Here is a 26,287-nt window from a genome sequence, read left to right on the forward strand (position 1 = left end):
TCATTGTCAGTACTGGTTGCTGCTTCTCTGGGCTCCCACCTCTCTATCACCTTGCCTAACTCTGGGTTTACCACCTGGGTTTCCTCTGCTCTCCATGGCGACTTCACCCCTCTAAGCATCTTGTCACAGACCCCAAAGTCTTACTTTCCTCTGGATTTCCTTCTTGACCCTGGCCAACTCCCTTTCTATCCAGGGAGTCACTGCAGACCTCAACCCTGCAGCTCCTTTCCTGTTCTTACTTCCTGGCTTTATAATCCTATCCCAACTGGGCTTCATCTGCAATTAGTTCTTATCAATCTTTGGCTCTTCTCCAGATGCAGTAGGTAAAGTTGCTGACTCCTGTAGGCCCACATTACTTGCTCAGGGCTGGTGTGGATGGATACCCCATCACACAAGTTTACATAAAGTCATATTCAGTGAAATATTTTGATGAATAAACCTCAAAAGGTTCATACATTCAATTAAGCATGGACAAGTTTGGAAGCTTAGCTGCAGTTTATATAGGATAGCTTATCCATCTCAGAGTGATGGTCTGGTGCAATCAGGAGTCTCTAAGATTACTGGTAATTTCTGGTTTCTTCCAGGCTGGAAATACTGAAACAAGATCCTTTTTGTGGTATTTTATCATCTTTTCAGAACAGAAATAAAAAGTACGCTTTGTTAAAAATGTACTTTTTCAAAGCTCATTCAAGATTTTAGGGTCAGTTGAGTTTGAGTTGTGGACACAAAGCTTTGATCCACTCCCTTTTTTTATTTTTACTGACTCTCCCATCCATGGTTTAAATACATTCAGCCAGCAGTGTCCGTTGGATCTGTGCATGCACCTTGTAAACCTTGTACCCATCCTCCCAAGGCCATGAAGGACAGAACAGTCCTCACCATCACTTAGTTCCTTCACTGATACAGATTGGACATTTGTCCATAATATGTGACTCTCCTAAACAAAAAAAGGACATTTAGTATGTCTATTGCTCACAGGCATAGATGACTTGCAAGTCACCAGATTTAAAAGCCTAGAAACTGAGACTCTGCCATGAGACTCTGGAGACTGAGGAGTACCCTGAGGAGAGTCAGAGGAAAAAACAGTATTGTTGTTTTGGTTTTGGCACTGAGCATGAATAAAATTTATAACAACTACTAAAAAAACAAGAGCAACACTAACAAAGTAGAAAACTCTCCTAACACTATCTCAGATACTGTAAAGAAGCATTGTGGACTCTGTAGATCTATCTCGCTACCATGGGTGGTAAGAAGGAACTGAGTGGTGATTGGAGCTGGTCCGACCTTTGTGCCTGATGGGTGTGGGGCATGCAGGGCGCATTCACAGCCCTAACAGACACTGCTATCTAAATGTTTCCAGCCTCACATGTGTAGGGTGCACATACCTACAGTAGAGTTCATGATGACAAATGCTCAGAGAAGAAATTCCACTTACTGTACATCTGTGCAACCAGGGATATAGGTGCAGTGAGATATTTTGTCTACTGTTGCTCCTCAAGCATAGAATAGAGTGTTTGAGGGTATGATTGCCCTTTAATGAGAGACAAGGGATGATAGAAGCAGAAGGTCACAAGTGGCTAAACTCTTAAATGTGAAGCAGTCAAAATGTTATGTGTTAAAGCAGGGCCTCCCAGAGGATTCAGGGGGCCTGGGGCAAAGCAATTTCGGGGGCCCCTTCCATAAAAAAAAGTTGCAATCCTATAGAATACTATATTCTTGTGGGGGGGGCCCCTGCAGGACCCGGGGCCTGGGGCAAATTGCACCCCCTCTGGGTGGCCCTGATCTCCATTAGACCTCACCAATGCCAGCCAGGAGCACCCATGTCTGCCCAGGTGCCCCCGATCAACCAAACCGAGGTTGGACAGGAGCACCCGTGGGGAGATGACGATGGTTAGCAGTCGTATTGCACCATCTGCAAGGCAAGGCAAGGCAAGGGGATGTTGCTGTGTAGCACTGCAGTACCGCATCTGCCAGAAGCACCCAGGAGACATACAGTGACAGTGAGCTGAGCGGGCTCCATGCTTGCCGTGGTATGTCATCTGCACGGGTAACCCAGGAAAAAAGGCAAGAAACTATTTTTTGCCATTGCTTTAACGGAGGAAGGAAGGGAGGGGGGCTGACGACATGTACCCAGAACCACCCACAGCAATGTTTTTGCCCCATCAGGCATTGGGAGCTCAACCCAGAATTCCAATGGGTGGCGAAGACTGCGGGAACTGTGGGATAGCTACCACAGTGCAACGCTCCAAAAGTCAACGCTAGCCTCGGTACTGTGGATGCACACCACCGACTTAATGCACTTAGTGGGGACACACACAATCGACTATATCAAATCAATTTCTAAAAAATCAATTACTATTAAATCGACCTTCAGATGGACCTTCTTCAGAATGGAGAGTGGTAACTAGTGGTGTTCCCCAAGGGTCAGTCCTAGGACCAATCCTATTCAATTTATTCATAAATGATCTGGAGAAAGGGGTAAACAGTGAGGTGGCAAAGTTTGCAGATGATACTAAACTACTCAAGATAGTTAAGACCAAAGCATATTGTGAAGAACTTCAAAAAGATCTCACAAAACTAAGTGATTGGGCAACAAAATGGCAAATGCAGCAAAGAATCCTGTGGCACCTTATAGACTAACAGACGTTTTGCAGCATGAGCTTTCGTGGGTGAATACCCACTTCTTCGGATGCAAATGGCAAATGAAATTTCATGTGGATAAATGTAAAGTAATTCACATTGGAAAAAATAACCCCAACTATACATACAATATGATGGGGGCTAATTTAGCTACAATGAATCAGGAAAAAGATCTTGGCGTCATCGTGGATAGTTCTCTGAAGATGTCCATGCAGTGTGCAGAGGCAGTCAAAAAAACAAACAGGATGTTAGGAATCATTAAAAAGGGGATAGAGAATAAGACTGAGAATATATTATTGCCCTTATATAAATCCATGGTACGCCCACATCTTGAATACTGTGTATAGATGTGGTCTCCTCACCTCAAAAAAGATATTCTAGCACTAGAAAAGGTTCAGAAAAGGGCAACTAAAATGATTAGGGGTTTGGAGAGGGTCCCATATGAGGAAAGATTAAAGAGGCTAGGCCTCTTCAGCTTGGAAAAGAGGAGACTAAGAGGGGATATGATAGAGGTATATAAAATCATGAGTGATGTTGAGAAAGTGGATAAGGAAAAGTTATTTACTTATTCCCATAATACAAGAACTAGGGGTCACCAAATGAAATTAATAGGTAGCAGGTTTAAAACAAATAAAAGGAAGTTCTTCTTCACGCAGCGCACAGTCAACTTGTGGAACTCCTTACCTGAGGAGGTTGTGAAGGCTAGGACTATAACAATGTTTAAAAGGGAACTGGATAAATTCATGGTGGCTAAGGCCATAAATGGCTATTAGCCAGGAAGGGTAAAGAATGGTGTCCCTAGCCTCTGTTCATCAGAGGATGGAGATGAATGGCAGGAGAGAGATCCCTTGATCATTGCCTGTTAGCTTCACTCCCTCTGGGGCACCTGGCATTGGCCACTGTCGGTAGACAGATACTGGGCTAGATGGACCTTTGGTCTGACCCAGTACGGCCGTTCTTATGTTCTTATGACCTAATTTTGTAGTGTAGACATACCCGACTTGGTGGGAAGCATCTGAGGCAATGTCTTTCATTGCAGGTACTTAGCCTGTCTCTCAAAGTAGCAGGTGGGGACGGGCGGAGGCCTCCCACATACCATTTTACAGGGTATTTTCAGCATCACCTCTGATGCAGGCTCCCTGTCCTGCTGCAGCAGTATTCAGGCTCTGCTGTGGGACAGGAAGCAGAAGCTGATGGAGGAAGAGACTGTTCTTTAGCAACTGTGGGTCCCTTGTTCTGCTCTCCTCTCTCAAAGAGCAGGGAGAGAGCAGAGGACTCTTCAGTTGGCAGCTGCTCAACAGTGTCTGAGGATCTGATGGAATAAGGCCACCCCACTAAGGGGTGTCATGTTTGATGCTGCTCCTGAGTGCTCTGCTCCTTCTCAGCTCAGGTGGGAGTGGGGGAGTGCTCTCCTGGGGAGCTGGAATAGGAAAGGGGAAGTGAGGCACATTGGAGGAGTTGTGAGAGAGGCAAGGCCAGATAGGGGATGGTTTTGTGGAGTGGGTGAAGTAGGGAGTGTGGTATTGCAAGGAAGGGTGGCATGGAGCAGCAGGGCATGTTGAGTGGGATATTTTTTGGGGGGGCGGGGGGAGAATGAAGATAAGGGGTTCCACTCTAAAACCTCCTTCCAGGGGTCCCACTCTGCACTATCTACCTAGTGACTCAGGACTTGGTGCTTCTGCTGTTGGTTCTGCTACTGTTCTTCAGCCCAGGTAAGGGGGAGCAAGCACAGTGTAATTTATTCTGGAACAGGGAGTGAAGAGGGGGAGGGCTTCTGAGAGGGGAGGAGATAGGGGCCGAACAGGGAGGTGAAGGTGTAATCTGCCAAAGAGGAGTATGTGGGAGAGCAAAGCAAAGATGGGAAGGCCATGGGCCTGTTGTGGGGGATTAGATTGTGTCTTAGGAGGGGGCCCAGAGGAGGAAACTGGGGATGGAATAGTGGGGGTACAGGAATGTCTCCTCATTAGTCACTTGGAGCAGGATGCCCAGGACACTAGGAGGATGGTTGGGTCAGCATCTGTGCATCCAGGCACTCAGCCTGTGACCCAGGTTTTGAGAGGAACTGTGTAACTGACCTCCTGGTGGGGAACAATCACACAGCTGACTTCTCAGGGACAGAGAAAGGAGTGGCAGAGGGTCCAGGCCCAATCCAGGCCCCAGTTTGTCAGGATGCTATTTCAGATAAATTTTTGGAACATAACTGTGTCTCTTTAAATCAAGATGCAGCTCCAATGCCTGCGATAACAGAGGAGTTGGGACCAGGAAATTGCCAGGTGGTAGCCTGCCTAAATACAGATGACCCAACTCACAGAAGGTGCGGTGCTTTCCCTCAGGCTGGTGAGAGACTGGGGAGTAGTTATGGAAAAGCTGCTGGGAAAAGGTGCATCTGATCAAAAGGTAAAAGCACTTAGCCCAGAGAGCACAGATCACAGCCCTCTAGGGGGCAGGGAAGAACTCACTGTTGGAAGGGAGAAACACAGGGTAACCCCAAAAGGGGAGCTGGATTTTCTGCATATGTCCAGTCCTGGGGTTGGGAGACCACTCCCCAAAGGGTCAGCCAATGTACAGGATCTCCCCGAACCCTTATCTTGCTAGATCCTGAGATATCAAAATGCCAGAAACGTGATTAAATTAAGAGCCCACACAAAAGGGAACATTGGAGAAAAAGAAAAGCCAGTGACTGATTACATGGGAGAGAGTCAAAGGACACCATGGGTAATGAACAAACTAACCTCGAACCAGACTACCTGAACAGATGGCATGGTCCATTCGTGATTAAAAAAAAAGTTGGTATTAATGTTAAGTTTTGGGGATAAGAATTTTGACACCGATGTTAAACCGTATGGTAATGCTAGTTCTCAGTTAATACATGTGAACAGATTCAAAGGTTATCACAGCAGAGAAACCATAACAAACCTGGTTTGCTATGTGTGAAAGGGGAAACTGAAGCAGATTGCCTCATGGCCTTAATTGCTGGATGCCAAGAAAACTATAACGCAAACTGCCTTCAAGCTAGTCAGTGACTAACCCTCTTGCAGTAAACTAAGGGGGGAGGTGTGATGTTCTGTACCTCATGGGAATACCTTGCACCCCCCTTGTTCATCCTTATAATATGATTGGGTGGTATCTAATGCAAAGTTTGTCATGTCGGGTGTCTTCGGAGGCTCATGATGCACTGAGCATTGTCATAGTGATGTCCTAGTAATTATTATAGGTTATAGTTTCATATATATAGTTATGAGGCTGAAAGTGTGTCTTCATGGCTTAAAATAAGCCCAGGCAAAAACTCTCCAAGAGCACAGAGGCAATTCACACTTCATCAGGGCATGTATGGGACAAACCCAGCCCAGCCTCACAGGAACAAAGGACACTGCCCTAGGCAGCAACAAAGGATCTGTTGGACTCTCAAGTGAGTCATGGCCCTTTCTTTGGTCACTTTGGGACTGCGATGAGGTGATGCTCACCTGACTCTGAAGGAGGGGGGCGGGGGGCAAAGCCAAGAGGGAAGAAAGAACATGATAAAAGGGAGACATGTTTGCCATGCTCTTCCTCTCTCTTCCGCCTCCATCTGCAGACATCACCACCAAGCAACTGAAGCGCTGATCAAAGGGGAGAGCCTGGCTGAAGGCCAACCATCCAGCCTCTGGTGAGAAGCATCTAAGTTTGTAAGGGCACTGAAAGTGTTAAGATCAGCTTAGAATGAGTTTTGCTTTTATTTCATTTGACCAAATCTGACTTGTTATGCTTTGACTTATAATCACTTAAAATTTATCTTTGTAGTTAATAAATCTGTTTGTTTATTCTACCTGAAGCAGTGTGTTTGGTTTGAAGCGTGTCAGAGACTCCCCTTGGGATAACAAGCCTGGTACATATCAATTTCTTTGTTAAACTGATGAACTCATATAAGCTTGCAGCGTCCAGCGGGCATAACTGGACACTGCAAGACGGAGGTTCCTAGGGTTGTGTCTAGGACCGGAGATATTGGCTAGTGTCATTCGGTTGCACAATCCAAGGAGCAGCTTACATGCTAGAGGCTGTGTGTGAACAGCCCAGGAGTGGGGGTTCTCACAGCAGAGCAGGGTAAGGCTGGTTCACAGAGTCAAGGATTGGAGTGACCTAGCAGATCACCAGTCCAGATAACACCAGAGGGGAACGTCACAGAGGGCTTAAACTGTTTCATGTAATGGAAAAAGTTGGGAATTACACAATTGGATTGAACAATCGCCCATTGAAGCCAATGCCAATGGGAGTAGGACTGAATCAAATATAAAATAACAGTTACAATGGCACATCCTGATGAAGGTTTATCATGGTGTACACTCTGTTTTTCAAATACCTGACTTTCACTTCCTTCATTGCACAAATCTTCAATGTAATTTACACAAATTATGAGCTCTGCAGTGCATTTGAGATTCCAAATTCTGCTGGGATTGTTTCTCATGAAAATAACTATGTGTGCACGAGTCTCTTAATTGTAAATAAGAAAACAATGTTAATTCCATCTTTGGGGACTGAAGGTGGAGAAAAGGACTACGCAGTTTGTTCAAAAGAAACACAAAGCCTCAATCAGTGTATTTGTCAGAGGCTTTACTGCAGAAGTTTTGCATCTATCACCAAGTGTAACATAAATGAAAACAAAGCTCTTACAATCTTTGGAACTCAAAGTGAGTTACAGTTTATATTATCATATTAATGCCCATACATTTCAGACTAATGCTTCCTTTTGATTTTTTTTTTTCTCATGGTATCCTGCATGGAGAAAACTATTTTTAATATAATTCATGTTAACAGGCACCAAAGGATGTGATTTTTCATTCAGTACAGTACAAAAATTTTATTTTTGACAATATAGCATTTCTCATTCAAATTGTATCCTCAAATCTTTACAGAGTTGAAAAAATAATAGCAGAGAGAAGAGAAAAATGAAGAGGCACAGCTATGACAAATACTCGAGATTATAGAGGTAAACTTCCAATAGTTACTTTCTGTACTAAGGAGAGAGGAACAAAAAAGGGTTAAAAAGCTTAATTCAGATTAATGTAGGACTGATAGGAACTTAATGGATCATCAGATCGAGTCTCCTGCTATCACAGGCAAGACCATCCTATGTCCCATCCATAAACTTGTCAAGTTCCATCTTAAACTCTATAGGTTGCAGAGTAGCAGCCATGTTAGTCTGTATCCGCAAAAAGAACAGAAGTACTTGTGGCACCTTAGAGACTAACAAATTTATTTGAGCATAAGCTTTCGTGTGTTACAGCCCACTTCATCGGATGCATGCAGTGGTGTTACCATACACACTATAAGGAGAGTGATCAGTTAAGGTGAGCTATTATCAGCAGGAGAGAAAAAAGAACTGTTTGTAGTGGTAATGAAAATGATCCATTTCCAGCAATTGACAAGAAGATAAGAGGAACTGGGGGAGGCGGGAGGAATAAGCATGGGCAAATAGTTTTACTTTGTGTAATGGCCCATCCATTCTCAGTCTTTATTCTAGCCTAATTTAACAATTTGCAAATTAACAATTTGCAAATTAATTCCAATTAATCAGTCTCTCGTTGGAGTCTGTTTTTGACTTTTTGTTGTTGTAATATTGCAACTTTTAGATCTGTAATTGAGTGGCCAGGGAGATTGAAGTGTTCTCCGACTGGTTTTTGAATGTTATAATTCTTGACGTCTGATTTGTGTCCATTTATTCTTTTACATAGAGACTGTCCGGTTTGGCCAATATACATGACAGAGAGGCATTGCTGGCACTTGAAGGTATATATCACATTGATAGATGTGCACGTGAACGAGCCTCTGATAGTGTGGCTGATGTGATTAGGGCCTATGATGGTATCTCTTGAATAGATATGTGGACAGAGTTGGCAACGGGCTTTGTTGCAAGGATAGGTTCCTGGGTTAGTGTTTTTGTTGTGTGGTGTGTGGTTGCTGGTGAGTATTTGCTTCAGGTTTGAGGGCTGTCTCTATGCAAGGACTGGCCTGTCTCCCAAGATCTGTGAGAGTGATGGATCATCCTTCGGGATAGGTTGTAGATCCTTGATGATGCGCTGGAGAGGTTTTAGTTGGGGGCTGAAGGTGATGGCTAGTGGCATTCAAGTTTATGCTCAAATAAATTTGTTAGATGCCACAAGTACTCCTTTTCTTATAGGTTGTTTTCCCTCACTACTCTCCTAGTAGGAGGCTGTTATAGAAACTCACACCTCTGATGGTTAGAAACCTTTTTCCAATTTCCAGCCATTTATTCATGGCCAGTTTATAGCCATTTGTTTTTGTACCAACATTGTCCTTTAGCTTAAGCAGCCCTTCCCCAACCCGAGTGTTTCCTCTCCTGATGTATTTTATAGAGGTCAATCGTGTCCTCTCTCAGCCTTTGGGTTTTAGCCCATGAAAGCTTATGCCCAAATAAATGTGTTAGTCTTTAAGGTGCCACAAGGACTCCTCATTATTCTTCCTAACAATGAGATTTATGAGAAAGTGGAATGCTCTCCCGGGAGAAAGCATGGAAATCCCTCCCTTGAAACATATTAAATTAGCTGAACAAAACAATGATAAATATATAATTTGGTATGTTTATATTTGTGTATTATATATACCAGGAGAGAAAAGGGAACAGTGCTGTATTGGCTGAGGTGATGGAATAGATCTATCTCTAATTACTATTAATCTATGAATAACTTAGTATTTATTCATTCAGTTTATACAGTACAACTATCAATAACTCTTAAGTCACAAAAAATTAAAAAAACAAAATACAATAATTTCAAAATGACATTAAAAGGCCACCCCAATTCCAAATAAAATCTTTCATGCAAGCTAAAAGCCTCCCCTTCCTCTTGGGGGGGAAAAAACCCTGAGTATAATCTAAAGAGTTTCAGGTTGAATGTCCCAGCTGATCTCAACTGTTGAGTTGTCCCTTAGGGATAGGGGAGCTTTAAAATTGCCAAGATCCAAATTATAAATGGCTTTATAGAGTAAAACTGAATACTTTGAATTCAGAAGTGCAAGATAATGCACATTGGAAAGAACCCCGAGAATTACTCATACCCATTCATGAGTTCTAAAAAGTTATCAGAAAAGCAAACGTGATGTTAGCTTTTATTATGGAAGTGACAGAGCAGGGGTTCTCAAACTGGGGGTTGGGACCCCTCCAGGGGTCACAAGGTTATTACAGGGAGGGTCACAAGCTGTCAGCCTCCACCTCAAAACCCCACTTTGCCTCCAGCATTTATAATGGTGTTAAATATAATAAAAAGGGCATTTAATTTATAAGGGGGGTCGTACTCAGAGGCTTGCTATGTGAAAGGGATCAGCAGTACAAAAGTTTGAAAACCACTGTGATAGAAGATAATACGGAATAGATTATAATGGTAATAAAAGGAGACATACCAATCTCCTAGAACTGGAAGGGACCTTGAAAGGTCATTGAGTCCAGCCCCCTGCCTTCACTAGCAGGACCAATTTTTGCCCCAAATGACCTCCTTAAGGATTGAACTCACAACCCTGGATTCAGCAGACCAATGCTCAAACCACTGAGCTATCCCTTCCCCAACTAAGGTAATAATAATAATGCCATTACATAAACTTCTTGGATGTCCTTGAATTGAATGATGTGTTCAGTTCTAGTCCCAATTCAAAAACTATTCTGCAAGAAATGGGGAAGTCCAGAAATGGGATATGAATATGACTGGAGGCATGTATATTGCATATGAGAAGAGATGATGGGGGTGATTAAGTTTAGAGAGGTGACATAATAGTGGTATATAAAAGAAATGCAAGTCATTTGGGCACTCTTAGTTACCCTGCTCCACAAAGCAAAGGAACATCCAAAACATTTACACATTTAAAGCTTGTGCTTCCTCTGAAACATCTCCTGATACATTATGACATTGGCTTTGTTTTTATTGTACCTAATTGGAGCCAGGGATGTCTCTGGTGCAAAACTGTAACATGTGGTCCTTCCCTGTATGGTATACTAAGTAAGTGATTAGCTGAATTCAGGCTATACCTGAAGATGACCTGGAAACTGCAGCAGTCTCTGAAGTATAGCTGTACCCATAGAGGTACATAGATTTGACTTTTTCTAGGACACAGTAGAGTGCTCCCATTCCCAGTCTGATTGTCTCTGGACTGTTGAGGAGAATGAAAGTCTCAGGGAAGGAGAACATCAAACTGGAGCGGAGGGAAATGATCTCATAGTTGGGACCCTCCTCTCAGATGATATCACGGAATCCTCTTGTACTGAGGATACTTCTGGGGAGGAGATAATCCCAGTTATTTGAAAGACATGGGTAATAGTTGTATCACTTCTGTGAAGTGGAGCCGACAGCAATCAGGGCCGGGCTCAATATCTAGGGGTTCCATTGCAAGAATACAACACAGAACAGGCTTGAGTCCTCACTCAGTAACCTGGGAAGATTACACACCACCCCTAGGCGCCTCTGAGAGGCAAAACTTCCCCACTCACAAGCACAGAGTCTGAGCGTAGAAAAGAAACTTTTAATGAAAGGAGGGATGTTACCTGACATTAATTAGGGAAAATACCACAAGCAGGATTCATAATCATAAAACTGATATCAGGACACTCACCCCAGAGTGCATGGGGCAGTGCATTCTGCCTCATGTTCTTGAGTTCTACAACCAAACGTTCCTTTTCTGTGCCCCTCTATGCTCCCTCATCATACCCCACTCACAGTGGTTGTCCTTAGTCAGTGAGGACCCAGGGTTCAGAGGTGCATCTGCATGAGTTCACCTCCTACCCAGGGAAGAAGGCACATTGTTTGCTCCACCATCTGAGCAATTGCTCTGGCTGGCTGACCTGCTAGCTGAGGTTCCTCTCTGCTGGCCGCCCCTCCAGCCACTCATTCTGTTTGCTGCTCTTGCTGGCTGACAGTCATTTACCTTCTGCTGCCACCTGCCTCTCTGCTGTGACCTCTGCAAGTCAGTCTCTTAGTGGTTGTCACCTCTTAGTGATTTTCAGCTTTTAGCCAGTTGGGCAGAAATGCTGTACCATCGCAAGTGATTTCAGGTCTCATTTAAGCACTTAAAATAACAATGGTTCTGAATGGAGCCTATTTAGCACTATCTATGAACCGGTGGGAGGAACAGATTAAATCAGACCATGGACCCCCTTAGGGAGAGTCCACATCTCCTGGCTGGGACTCCTGTCCCCGCCTCTCTTACTTTCACAGGGATCTGGCATTTGAGCTCCTGGCTTAATGAGGTCCTTTCAGCTGATGGTGATCCCCTCATTTGGGACAGGTTAAGCACAGTTCTGCTCCCCTTTATCCATACAATAAAGATAACAACATTTCACTGCACCTGCATTAGTACTAAAGTGATTTGTAATCCAACAAAGTTGATCACTTTGAGCAACACCACCCTATTGGCTGTATATCTTGGAAGAGTAGCTTTTTTTATGTAAATACAGCTTGCTCCTGAAGTCTCCCCCCCTCCCACTTAGCTGTCACAGGAGAGCTCATGCAGAACCTGCTTACATAGAAATGGTGGATTTGATCATTAGAAATATAAATAGTTGCATTTGTGATGCCTGGAAGAACCACATAATGAATTGCCTGCCTAGTGTGAAGCTCTTGAGACATCTAAACAGACTTATGTGCAGTGCTGGGGAGAAGGCAGTGGTTGTGGTACCAATGCCACAGGGAAAGGTAGGATAAAGCTCCTGGAGGACAAATTCAGGCTGCTAGGTAAGAGATTGAAGTCCATGATTTCCATGGTAGCATTCTTCAAAATGCTTCCAGTTCCATGTGCAGGGCAAGTTAGACAGGCAGAACTGCAGGGAGGAGAGGTTTAGGTTTATTAGGAACTGAGGAACCTTTTGGGAAAGGAGTCTTTTGGGAAAGTAGAAGCCTATACAGGAAGGATGGGCTCCATTTAAACCAAAATGGAACCAGATTGCTGGCATATACTATTATAAAGGTTGTAGAGGAGATTTTAAACTAAGGGCTGGGGGAAACCTGACAGGTGCAGAAGAGCACACAGTTTTGACAGAGACATCGCTTAATGGAAATTCTTCATAACCTAGTAAGAAGTTGAGGATGGAAGTTGATAAAGTACAGATAGGAACTGAAGAGAAACAATCAAATGAAAAAAGAGTCCCATTAAATTACATCATATGAAGGCAGACAGCTAAAAAGAGACAATTTTTTTAAGTGCTTGTATTTAAGGGCTGGAAGTCTAAATACCAGGATGGATGAACTTGAGTGCCCAGTATTAAATGAGGATATTGATATAATGAGCATCACAGTAACTTGGTCGAATGATGATAATCAATATGGGACATGGTCATAGCAGGATACAAAATATATAGGAATGACAGAGTAGGCCATGTTGGTAGGGGAGTGGCACTACATGTGAAAGAAAGCACAGCTTCAAACGGAGTAAAAATCTTAAATGACTAATAAGAACATAAAAACATAAGAACGGCCATATTGGGTCAGATCAAAAGTCCATCTAGCCCAGTTTCCTGTCTTCTGACAGTGGCCAATGCCAGGTGCCCCAGAGGGAGTGAACCTAACAGGTAATGATCAAGTGATCTCTCTCCTGTCATCCACCTCCACCCTCTGAAAAACAGAGGCTAGGGACACCATTCCTTACCCATCCTGGCTAATAGCCATCAATGGACTTAACCTCCATGAATTTATCCAATTCTCTTTTAAACACTATTATAGTCCTAGCCTTCACAACCTCTTCAGGCAAGGAGTTCCACAAGTTGACTGTGCTCTGTGTGAAGAAGAACTTTCTTTTATTTGTTTTAAAAGTGCTGCCCGTTAATTTCATTTCGTGGCCCCTAGTTTTCCTTATTTACTTTCTCCACATCACTCATGATTTTATATACCTCTATCATATCCCCTTAATTTATGTAAGAGCCTTTGGTGAGGGACCTTGTAAAAGACTTTCTGGAAATGTAAGTACACTATGTCCACTGGATCCCCCTTGTCCACATGTTTGTTGAGCCCTTCAAAGAACTCTAATAGATTAGTAAGATATGATTTCCCTTTACAGAAACCATGTTGACTTTTGCCCAACAATTTATGTTCTTCTATGTGTCTGACAATTTTATTCTTTACTATTGTTTGAACTAATTTGCCTGGTACTGATGTTAGACTTACTGGTCTGTAATTGCCGGGATCATCTCTCGAGCCTTTTTTAAATATTGGCATTACATTAGCTATCTTCCAGTCATTGGGTATAGCGACTGATTTAAAGGACAGGTTACAAACCATAGTTAATAGTTCCTCAACTTCACATTTGAGTTCTTTCAGAACTCTTGGGTGAATGCCATCTGGTCCCAATGACTTGTTACTGTTAAGTTTATCAATTCATTCCAAAACCTCCTCTAGTGACACTTCAATCTGTGACAATTCCTCAGATTTGTCACCTACAAAAGCTGGATCAGGTTTGGGAATCTCCCTAACATCCTCAGCCATGAAGACTGAAGCAAAGAATTCGTTTAGTTTCTCCGCAATGACTTTATCGTCTTTAAGTGCTCCTTTTCTATCTCTATCATCGAGGGGCCCCACTGGTTGTTTAGCAGGTTTCCTGCTTCTGATGTACTTAAAAAACATTTTGTTATTACCTTTGGAGTTTTTGGCTAGCCGTTCTTCAAACTCCTCTTTGGCTTTTCTTATTACATTTTTACATTTAATTTTGCAGTGTTTATGCTCCTTTCTATTTACCTCACTAGGATTTGACTTCCACTTTTAAAACATGCCTTTTTATCTCTCACTGCTTCTTTTACATGGTTCTTAAGCCACGGTGGCTCTTTTTTAGTTCTTTTACTGTTTTTCTTAATTTGGGGTATACATTGAAGTTGGGCCTCTATTATGGTGTCTTTAAAAAGGGCCCATGCAGCTTGCAGGGATTTCACCTTAGTCACTGTACCTTTTAATTTCTGTTTAACTAACCTCCTCATTTTTGCATATTCCCCATTTTGAAATTAAATGCTACAGTGTTGGGCTGTTGAGATGTTCTTCCCACCACAAGGATGTTAAATGTTGTTATATTTCCAAGCAGTCCTTTTATAGTTACCTCTTGGACCAACTCCTGCGCCCCACTCAGGACTAAATCAAGAGTTGCCTCTTCCCTTGCGGGTTCCTGTACTAGCTGCTCCAAGAAGCAGTCATTCAAAGTACAGTCGAACCCATTTATGTCGACCTCGGTTAACTTGCCAATCCTGTTAAGTCGACGGTTTACAAGTGGAACCGCCAGACTCCCTCTTTGGCTTATGAGTTTCTCATCCGTTATGTCGATTTGCCGAACCCTAATATCTCGAGCCCGTCCCCGACCCACCGTGTCCCCAGCCGCCGGCTCCCCGGCTCTCCAGCCGCGCGGTTCCCCAGCCGCCCGCTTCCCGCGTCCCCAGCCGCCGGCTCCCCGGCTCTCCAGCCGCGCGGGTCCCCGCCGCCCGCTTCCCGCGTCCCCAGCCGCCCGGCTCCCCGCGTCCCGACCCACCGTGTCCCCAGCCGCCCGCTCCCCGGCTCCCCAGCCCCGCGGTTCCCCGCTTCGCCGCCCGGCCGTCCGCCTGGCTCCGCTTCCCCGCCCGCCCCGTATACCCGGTCCCTGCCTGTCCCCGCCCGCCTGTCCCCGCATATGTATTGAGAAATTTTATCTCTGCATTTCATCCTGAGGTGACATGTTCCCAGTCAATATGGGTATAATTGAAATCCCCCACTATTACTGAGTTCTTAATTTTGATAGCCTCTCTAATTTCCCTTAGCATTTCATTGTCACTATCACTGTTCTGGTCAGGTGGTCAATAATTGATCCCTAATGTTATATTCTTATCAGAGCATGAAATTACTATCCATAGAGATTCTATGGAACATGTGGATTCACTTATGATTTTTACTTCATTTGATTCTACATTTTCTTTCACATATAGTGCCACTTCCCCCCACCCCCATCGCTCGACCTGTTCTGTCCTTCTGATATATTTTGTACCCCGGAATGATTGTGTCGCACTGATTGTCCTCAGTCCACCAGGTTTCTGTGATGCATATTATATCAATATCCTCCTTTATCATGAGGCACTCTAGTTCACTCATCTTATTATTTAGACTTCTAGCATTTATGTACAAGCACTTTAAAAACTTGTCTGTGTTTATTTGTCTGCCCTTTTCTGATGTGTCTGATTCTTTTTTATGTGAATGTTTCTCGTCTGATCTGGCCCTTACATTATCCTCTTCCATCCTCTCCTCCTGACTAAAACCTAGAGAATCTCTATCAATAGACTCTCCTCTAAGAGAAGTCTGTGTCCGATCCACATGCTCCTCTGCAGCAGTTGGCTTTCCCCATCTCCTAGTTTAAAAACTGCTCTGCAACATTTTTAATGTTAAGTGCCAAATTGTACCATAGAATCTCTATGGATAGAAATATACCTGTATATATATTACTGACCACCTGACCAGGATGGGGATGGTGACTGTGAAATTATTTCAACTATCCCCATACTGCCTGGACACATATCACCTCAGGACAAGATGCAGAAATAAAAACATAAATCATAAACATCATAAATAACAGCTTCTTGGAGCAGCTAGTCCTGCAACCCACAAAGGGAGAGGCAATTCTTGATTTAGCCCTTAGAGGACATGAAAGAAGCCCACCAAAGAAGTAATTAATTTCAGAAAGGGGAACAACAAAAAATGAGGAAGCTAGTTAAAAAGAAATTAAAAGGTATGAATGAATGAAAAAAGGATAAACCGTGAGGTGGAAAAATGTGCAGACTATACACAATTACTCAAGATAGTTAAGTACAAAGCAGATTGTGAAGAGTTACAAAGGGATCTCACTAACCTGGGAGACTGGACAATAAAATGGCAAATGAAATTCAGTGTTGATCAATGCAAAGTAATGCATATTGGAAAACATAACCCCAACTATACGCAGAAAATGATGGGGTTTAAATTAGCTGTTACTACTCAAGAAAGAGATCTTGGAGTCATAGTGAATAGTTCTCTGAAAACATCCACTCAATGTGCAGCAGCAGTCAAAAAACTAGCAGAATGTTAGGAACCATTAGGAAAGGGATAGATAATAATACAGAAATTATTATAATGCCACTATATAAATCCATGGTATACTCACACATTAAATACTGCGTGCAGTGCTGGTCATCCCATCTCAAAAATGATATATTAGGATTGGAAAAGGTACAGAGAAGGGCAACAAAAATGCTTAAGGCTATGGAACAACTTCTGTATGAGGTGAGATTAAAAAGTCTGGGACTTTTCAGCTTAATAAAGAGATGATTAAAAGGGATATAATAGAGGTCTATAAAATCATCAGTGGTGTGAAGAAAGTGAATAAGGCAGTGTTATTTACTTCTTCACGTAACACAAGAACCAAGGGTCACCCAATGAAATTAATAAGCAACAGGTTTAAAACAAACAAAAGGAAGTACTTCTTCACATAACACACAATCCACTGGTGGAACTCATTGCCAGGAGATGTTGCGAAGGTCAAAAGTATAACATGGTTCAAAAAAGAATTAGATAAGTCCATGAAGGAGAGGTCCATCAATAGCTATTAGTCAAGAGGTTGAGGGATGCATACCCATGGTCTGGGTGACCCTATCCTCTGATTACCAGAAGCTGAGAGTAGATGGCAGGGGATGGAGCACTCCTTGATTGCCTATTCTATTAATTCCTCTGAAGCATCAGGCATTGGCCACTGTCAGAAGACAGGACACTGGGCTTGATGGACCATTGATCTGACCCAGTATGGCCATTTTTAAGTTATGTTCTTTTGTTCTCTTTGTTAATGATATCGATCACTATATAGTCAGACTTAAAGCTGAGTAACTACACCATCTAGATCCAATGAAACAGGTGTATTGCTAATTGTCATCAACATTGTACTTAAACCATCTCATTTTCTCCCCAGCGGCTTCATATATACATAAGAACATCAGAACAGCCATACTGGGTCAGACCAAAGGTCCATCTAGACCAATATCCTGCCTTCCGATAGTGGCCAATGTCAGATGTCCTGGAGAGAATGAACAGAACAGGTAATAATCAAGTGATCCATTCCCTAACACCCATTCCCAGCTTCTACAAACAGAGGCTAGGGACACCATCCCTGCCCATCCTTGCTAAATATATTTGTAGGCACCCTTTATTAGAGGGGCCACTGAATTTTTTTTTAGGAGTGTTCCAAGGAAAAAACCTGTGTGCTGCAATCTAGCCTTAGAGATTACAACTCCCTTGATACCTTGGGGAAAGGGGGAGAGACTTCCTCATGCAGGGTGAGCAGGTTGTGGACTCCATTTTGGGAAAAAAGGAGTGAGATTGCTGTTGTGGAGCTCTGTCCATAGCAGGATCTGCTGCTAGGAAGCCAGAAGCTGCTGCTGAGATCCTGCAGGGGCTTTGATCGAGCAGGGATCCTCAGAGGCTGTTGGTGGCTTCACTGGAGTCAGAGCAGAGACAATCACTGAGCCTACAGCTGACTGCAGTGAGGGAACTGTGAGTCGCCCCCACTGTTGTTTGGGAAAGTACTTGCAAGGAAAGGGGCACAGCAGAGAGTCTGAGTCTGAGGAGAGGCAGAGTGATCTTCCCACTGAACCAGGGCCCAGAGCTGCTGGCATTTGGTGGGGCCAGCTGCAATCGTCGGAGGGGTTGTTCAGCTTTTTGCCTTGCCTGGACTGATACAGAGAACCAACGGAGTGCTGTTTCCAGCTTCAGGTCTTCAAGTGCACCCGCACAAGTGTTTGGGAATCTGAAGATCCAAAGGAGTGGCCACTGCGGGGTGGGGTGAAGGGTGGCAGTGTAAATGCCAGTTACATGAGTTTCATTTATCACTGTATATTATATTTGTTAATTGATTTTATTTAAATGCCCCTGTGGATTTAAATTAGTAGTGACATTTAATCTTAGTCTGTTATACCTGTTTCTTAAATTGTTAAGTAAGTGAGTGTTTGCTCTAATTTAAGCATATTGGATGTATATTATTTATAATTGGTATTTGTGTTAGACCCATGCCAGAGGTTATTATTATAACTATTTGAAGGGGTTTATTGCTGGAGGTTCCCAAGGCACACCATTGAATGTGTACAGGGGCCAGCCAGGTGGAAGCACCGCCAATTTTAAATGCCTTAGGAGGAAAGGGACTGCAGCAGAGGGGTGGATAGAGGATTCCCACTTATCCAACATCACCACTGGGATATTCAGGATCCCCTTTAATGTGAGCAACATCAGGTGCCCAGGCACAAAGGTGAGTGTTGCCTGCTCCTGAGTAACCCAGGGAAGAAAGGAGGGTTACACATTGGGATGGAAGGCACTGGAAGTTAACTGAAATTGCATGACGGGGACTTAGCTATAAGAATATATCCAATATGTTGTTTTATCAACAAAGATCTTCAGCACATCATTCATGACCCTACAATCTTTTTTGTAATAATTAGGATTGTTTCCTGATTTTGTGTTTTGCATTCTAGATGTTTTCAACAATCAGACTATGAACAACTGCAACAGCAATTCTTCTGCTAAAGAATTTTATCTCATTGGATTTCCTGCACTTCAAGATTTCCAGATCCCTCTTTTCCTTGTATTTTTGTTATTCTACCTGCTAATACTAATTGGCAATATCATTATTATAGCTGTAGTTGTGGTCGATCAAACCCTTCACAAACCCATGTACTTTTTCCTAGCCAATCTTTCTGCCTTAGATATTCTGCTTACAACTACTACCATTCCCAAAATGTTGGCAATGTTTCTGGTCAATGCCAAAACTATTTCTTTTCATGTCTGCTTTCTGCAGATGTATTGTTTTCATGGTCTCGCAGTGACTGAATCGCTGCTTCTTGTAGTCATGTCTTATGATCGTTATGAAGCAATTTGTAATCCTTTGCATTACCCAGTTAAAATGACAAAAAGAGTAAACATTCAACTGGCAGCATGTGCTTGGATAACTGCATTGTTAATACCAATACCTGTCGTCTTCCAGACCTCTCAGTTAACATTTGGTGAAACAACCACAGTTTACCATTGCTTTTGTGATCACTTGGCAGTTGTGCAAGCAGCATGTTCAGATTTCAGTGCCTCTTTTCAAACTTTCTTGGGGTTTTCCATTGCCATGACTGTTTCATTTGTGCCACTTATGCTTGTCACCCTATCATATGTTCACATCATTATCTCCATATTAAAAATCAACTCTAAAGTAGGTCGCAGTAAGGCATTTTCTACTTGCACTTCCCATTTGATTGTGGTTGGCACTTACTATTCATCCATTGCCGTGGCATATATTTCCTACAGAAAAGACATGCCTATTGATATCCATGTAATGAGCAATGTTGTTTTTGCTATTTTAACTCCTTTGTTAAATCCACTCATTTATACTTTGCGAAACAAGGAAGTAAAATGTGCAGTAAAAAAGATTGTTTTTCTGAAGATCTTTCCTCCTTCTAAAAACTGTAATCTCATGGGGAAAAATTAGCTGCAACACAGAAGTTTTACAAAGTACCTATACATCACATCATCCCATTGTAAAGGGGTTAAATAGGGCTTAAATCAGTGGTTGTCAAACTGCGAGTCACAACCCAGTAGTGGATCGCGGAATGTAAGGCACTGGGTCACAGCAGCTCTGGTCAGCACTGCCAACTGGGCCATTAAAAGTCCTGTCGACGGTGCTGTCTGGCTAAGGCAGGCTAGTTCCTACCTGCTCTGACACTGCACTGTGCCCCAGAAGCGGCCAGCAGCAGATCCAGTTCCTAGGCAGGGGAGCCCTGTGCCCTGTGCGCTGCCCCAAGCACTGGCTCTGCACGCCCATTGGCCCTTTGGGTGGGTGGTGCCTGTGGGCGAGAGACACACGGAGCTGTTTGTGCACCTTCACCTAGGAGCCAGACTGCTGCTGGCTGCTTTCAGGGCACAGCACGGTCCGCGGTACTAGGATAAGCAGGAAGTGTGCTTTAGCACCCTCGCTGTGCCACTGACCAGAAGCTACCTGAGGTAAGGCCTCACCCCAGCCCCATGCCCCAAGCCTCTTCCTCAGACCTGAGCTGCCCCAACCTGGAGCCCCTGCCTGCACCTCACATGCTTCATCCCTCACCCCACCCCAGAGCCTACAGCCCAGAGCCCTGACCCCCTCCCACACCCCAACCTCCTGCCCCAGCCCAGAACCCCCTCCCACACCCTGAACCCCTCATTCCTGGCCCCACCCCACAGTGCTCACCCCCACCCCACAACCCTCTGCCCCAGCCCTGAGTCCCTCACAAAACCTTCATCCCCAGCTCTGTTGAGTCACGGGCATCAACCATTTTCTTCAACTGGGTTGCCAGGAAAAAAAGTTTTAAAACCACTGGCTTAAATGGTTTGTCTTGTATGAGTTCCTCTGCATTGGGGTGATTTTCATCCTACTGTTATCAAGTATTTTTGAACATACTAACTTTCCTCTATATGTTGAAAGGGACAAAAAGTAATTGTGTTTAAAATTTTGCAATTTAGTTTACAGTTTTCCTGTACATAGAGATCTGAATGCAGTCAGAATCTGAACTGGGGGCACTACTGCACATGTACTGCAAAATCTGCTACAGTGAAAATATCTGTACTGTGAACAGTGACTTTATAAAAAGGGATCATGGTTCATTATCATTCGGTGATTCTGGATTAAATTTGTTCCATTTACAAGTGGAAAGAGTTTTTTTCTTTTTCATAGAGTATCAGGGTTGGAAGGGACCTCATCTAGTCCAACCCCCTGCTCAAAGCAGGATAAATCCTCAGATATATTTTTGCCCCAGATCCCTAAACAGCCCCCTCAAGGATTGAACTCACAACCCTCGGGTTAAGCAGGCCAATTCTCAAATCACTGAGGTATCATTTAAATGACAGCCTTTGGAAACCAACCTGGGAGATAAAGGGAAATTATTCTTCCCTTCTTTTATACTGTTACCTGGGAACCTGACCCAACTAAAATGTATTAAAGGTGTAATTTGGGTATAGCTGGGCTAGGCTTGTTATGTAATGTGCGATAGATTTATAAACTATTTTAATAGTAAATAGAGTTTAAAATTACATTGGTTTTTTTTTATCATGATGCAGTGTAAAGAAATGAAAAGGTTGATCCTAAATCATCATAAAGCATTTTATCAGACTGAAATATTGACTCCTGCTATGCATAACAGTAATTAACTTGTATCTTCAGCTGCCCATAATAACTGCCAGTTCACTAACATCTTGCTTAGTAATGAAAGCATTTCCAGCACTAAAACTTCCAGTAAATACACCAAATAAAGGTAAAACTAAAACACGATTCTTAATCCTTTCCTCTCTACATTCCACAAGCTTGAATTGAGCATTCTTGTATTATCTCAATTTAAGATATTTATACACGTCAGAAGTTATTTTTCTGACAAATAATCCCAGCAGAATCTGGAGTGTAATTTCCTAGTGTAGAATCTGTAAATTACATTATATTGTAGATATCAGAATGGGGGGGGAAAGAATGTGAGGAACTTGAAATGCAGTACATAGACCATGATGAAGTGTCATCTGTATGCAATAGGAAGTACCATCAGCTCTCTATTTTATCATATTGTACAGTTGCAAGATTTCTGCATATGAAGGAGTCCTACTCAGGGTACGAGCTCCTCCTTGTGCCTAGGTCGGGGAATTAGCTCTCACCCCATCTGGAATTCCATTCCATCAGTTGCTCACACTATGGCCCCTCTCTCTTTCCATGACGCGGGGTACTCCCTCTTCATGAGTTGGCCTTCCAGACACATCCCGATATTGTCCTCACTTCCGGAGTAAAAAAATCCACCAGACATGCTGTCTGTGTTCTGTTTCAGGCAATCTTCCATTCCAGCTACAGGTCCTGGACCACTTTCCCAGTGGCTGGTAGGGGGACACGGCCTGTCCACTACTCCAGGTTCCAGCCCAGGGACGCTATGACTAGTAATCCAGGTCAGCTCAGTCTCAGTCCCTGGGCTCCTTCCTACTCCATCTCTCTATCTCCTGGGTTTACCACCAGAGCTTCCTTTACTCTCCATGGCTACTTCACACCTCTCAGCATCTTGTCAAATTTCATACTCCAGGGCAGGGCTGCCCAGAGTGGGAGGGCAAGTGGGGCAATTTGCCCCAGGCCCCGGGCCCTGCAGGGGCCCCCATGAGAGTTTTTCGGGGGCCCTGGAGCAGGGTCCTTCATTCGCTCCGGGGGCCTGGGAAAACTCTTACAGGGCCTGGGCCTCTGGAGCTTCTTCCACTCCGGGACTTCGATGGCAATTCGGCGGTGAGGGGGGGTCCTTCCGCTCCGGCACCCTCTGCCGAAGTGCCCGAAGACCCGCGGCGGGGGGTCCTTAAGCCCCGGGACCCGCCGACGAAGTACCGGGTCTTCGGCGGCAATTCGGCAGTGGGAAGACCCCAGGTCCCCTGAATCCTCTGGGCGGCCCTGCTCCAGGGCAGGACACCAAGGCTTACTCCCCCCTGGAATTCCTCCTTGATCCTGGAAAACTCCCTTTCTGTCAAGGGAGGGACTGCCGACCTCATCCCTTCAGCCCCTTTCCTACTCTTACTTTCTGGCTTTATAATCCTCTCCCAGCTGGGCTTCATCTGCATTTTATCAGTCCTTGGCTCCTCTCCAGATGCAACATGTAAGGTTACCGTTCTTCAGTCAAGTTAAGGGGAAGCAAGTACAGTGTAATTCTAGAACTGGGAGTGAAGGGCAGGGCGGGAGGGGTTAGGATAACAGCTTCAGCTGAGAAGAAACATCTCCGCTTATGGGGCCTCAGTAGGCCCAGTCTTTGCCACCTACACTAAGAGTTGGATCAGGGTCCTGTTCATTTGCTGGATCAGGAAGAAGGCCCTGAGACCATTTAAAACCAGGCTCTACCAAAGTCACACATACTTATGACGTCTAATTTTTTACATCTAGATGATGCATTTTAAGTGATAGTCCGAAACATTAAGAGTGCAAATAAGAGTTAGCATTTGCATTTCTAATTTTTTATCTTGGTTTTCAGAGGCATAATATCCAAAAACATCCCAGTTTTTACTTAGAATGAGAAAGGACAATTGATAGCAGATTATCCATCTTTTCAGGTAAGTGTTTTTTTGGTATGTACCTTGGAGAATACAATATTGAGTAAAATTAAACCATTTCTAAAAAGGCTGGCTGAATAAAAGTTTACATTCTTGGTTGGAAATTCGTCGCAGGTTTATTGGACTACCAGATGAAGGTGTTTTTCTATGTAATGAGGAAAAACATGTACTGGATTGAAAGCTGAGAATTTAGCCCTGGATATTGTTAATAATCCCCTAGTTAATAACCCTGAGGTAAAAAACTGGACCTTTAAATTAAAATAGCTAAATTTTAAATCAAAGGAGGACAAGGATTGTCCAGGTTTTAGGGTGTTATGCTAGAACTTGAGAGTCTGGTTTATGTCCCTGCTCCACCATGGACTTCCCGTGTGATCTTGGGCAAATCATTTAGCCACTCTATGCCTCAGTTTCCCCAATCAGTTTTCCTACCTTGTAGAGATGTTGTGAGGAGAAATGCATTATAAATTGTGAGAAGATCACATAGTACATTAATGGGGGGTATATAAATACCTAAGATGTATGGGGGAAAAACTCCAGAAAATTTGCTTTTTAAAAACACAGTTGGCCCTTCTTATTATACCTTCCTCATTTCCCCCACCTTACCTTTCCTCAGGTCAGTGGGGTTCTTCTCCCAGGAGCGGCTGCCAATTTACTACCTATGAAGGGAAGACAGAAAAGTGACATTTTAGTTCCTTCCTACCCCGCTTCCCAGAGGTGTTCCTATAACTTTAAGCTGACTGGCTCCTGTAGACCCACTTGCCATGTGGGCCCTTGTTTGATTTAGAGAAGGCTAATTGGGGTCATTGGAGTGCATGGGCCAGGTCCCCCCACTAAATCCTTAAGGAGGATAACATGTGCCTTTAGAGCCCTGTTCTCTTCCTGCAATTCCCGTGACCTAGTATGATTATTTTCTAACTTTACTGCTGATATGGCAGCGGAGGTGGCAGGCGCTGAGGCTTCCACAGGTCATGCTCCCTCCGAGCCTCCGTTAAGTCCTGGCAAAACACCTCCAGTTCCCTGGTGCGCTCCGCTTTGATGGCTTGCCAAGCCCAACATGCTTGCCACAGAAGCCATGCTCCCGTGGCAGTCTGTCCCCTTTTATCAGGTTTATACAACGCTAAATACTTCTCATAATTATTCTCCAGGGCTGGGATTGTGTCCCATCCCAAGATCACCCCAGGACTCCAGGGATCTGTGCCTAAATTATGCAGCCATGCTAGAAAGGGGGAGGGCCTGTTACAGCTCCCCATTCCCTTTTCTCTGCTTCCCCTTTCTTTTCTTTCTCACTCTTGCCCTTTCTGAACATTGGCATGTGGTCCCTTTTCCCCCTCCCGCCGAGACTACCTGGGGGATGTTGACCCACGCACTGTGGTACTTGGGAAACTGCGGCAGGGAGAATACCCAACGCTATCTGGGACAGCTAGCCTACCCGTATGATAGTCGGGTCCCAGAAACACACCAAGCCTGTTCGTCGGATACTGCTTCAGCTCAATTTAACCCTTTGTTTCCCGGCCGATGCACCAATTAATGTTACCCATTCTTGGAACCAGCCAAGAAATAACCACAAACAAAGGTTGAAGTAAAGCAGTACTGAGGATTGATTGATTACTTGCTTCCCTTATTTGCGCAATTATACTCAGACACACATCCCAGTCACACTGGTGACAGGCTGCAGGTGTGGATGTTGCTTTTGATTTTAGGTGACTGAGACTGGCCAGGTTCCAGCTGCCCAAAGATTGAAACGTTAGGCGATGAGAGTCCCTGGAATCCCTTTGGATCTGCAGGAGGGCTCTACTGCTTCCAGTCCAGTCCCGAGTTCTTGCTGTCATAGGTTACTTCTCCTTGTTGGTAACTGTCCTGGCCACCTGTCTTGAGATTTATATCTTCACCCCGATAATATCATGGTTCTATAAAAGGTGACATTTGCTTCTTTGCTTTGCCATTGGCTGTCACTCACAGTATCTCACTCATTCCTTACATTGATTGATTACATATTCATAAGCATGAATACAATTGGTGATATAGAGCATTGTAGTTTTAAGGCCCTTCCATTGTTACCCGTGGTTTTGTAGCAGCACAACAGGAAACCGTACAGACTATATGCGAAAGAGCAGTATTTTGTCCAAAAATTATAAGGGAAGCTATTTGTTTAATAAAACACAGGATACTGGAAGTTTGTAAAAGCAGTGTTTTTCTTATCAGTTCAGCCATTGAAAGAACATGTGGAAACCTGATGAGATAGTGGTGAATCAAAACTCCCAATTGATGTGATTCATGGACAATTTCCTTTTTTTTTTTTTAAACTGTTAGTTTATTTTGTTCTGTTCCACTTTTTAATTTGAATAAACAAGTTTTGGTCTTATTTATGGTTCTCTTTCTATATTCAGATAAATGTCTTCTCAGAACTTCATAGAATTTCATCCTACTTCTAAGTTGGTCCTGTCCTCTGTATCTCTTGGGGGAGAATTGTATGTCCCCTTCTCTGTTTTTCCTGCATTCTGCCATATATTTCATGTTATAGTAGTCTCGGATGATGACCCAGGATACTGGCACAGTCAACCCATGCAACACATCTATGCGAGGAGGTA

The 26,287-nt window shown here is 43.7% G+C and overlaps 2 protein-coding genes across 2 annotated transcripts in view; one reads left to right on the forward strand and one right to left on the reverse strand.

The window, feature by feature from the left end:
* Positions 1–26,287, reverse strand: part of SLCO2B1 (solute carrier organic anion transporter family member 2B1) — a 186,507-nt gene that overhangs the window by 159,009 nt on the left and 1,211 nt on the right. Inside the window, exon 2 of the mRNA XM_045022735.1 lies at positions 24,303–24,355. The gene's annotated coding sequence lies outside the window, so the exon portion shown is untranslated. The remainder of the gene's footprint in view (positions 1–24,302; positions 24,356–26,287) is intronic.
* On the forward strand, positions 17,559–20,100 carry LOC123361938 (olfactory receptor 2AT4-like). Its single transcript, XM_045002169.1, has 2 exons — positions 17,559–17,677; positions 19,103–20,100. The coding sequence occupies exons 1-2, from the start codon at positions 17,644–17,646 to the stop codon at positions 20,098–20,100; spliced, it is 1,032 nt and encodes a 343-aa protein (XP_044858104.1). The 5' UTR covers positions 17,559–17,643.

This window comes from Mauremys mutica, chromosome 1 (genome assembly GCF_020497125.1).
Source record: "Mauremys mutica isolate MM-2020 ecotype Southern chromosome 1, ASM2049712v1, whole genome shotgun sequence".
Taxonomy (NCBI): Eukaryota; Metazoa; Chordata; order Testudines; family Geoemydidae; genus Mauremys; species Mauremys mutica.

Excerpts from the sequence above, each read along its gene's own strand:
- LOC123361938 (XM_045002169.1), top strand. The coding sequence starts at position 17,644 with ATGTCAGATGTCCTGGAGAGAATGAACAGAACAG. Across the intron at positions 17,678-19,102 it reads GGAGAGAATGAACAGAACAG|ATGTTTTCAACAATCAGACT; the intron begins GTAATAATCAAG and ends TTTGCATTCTAG.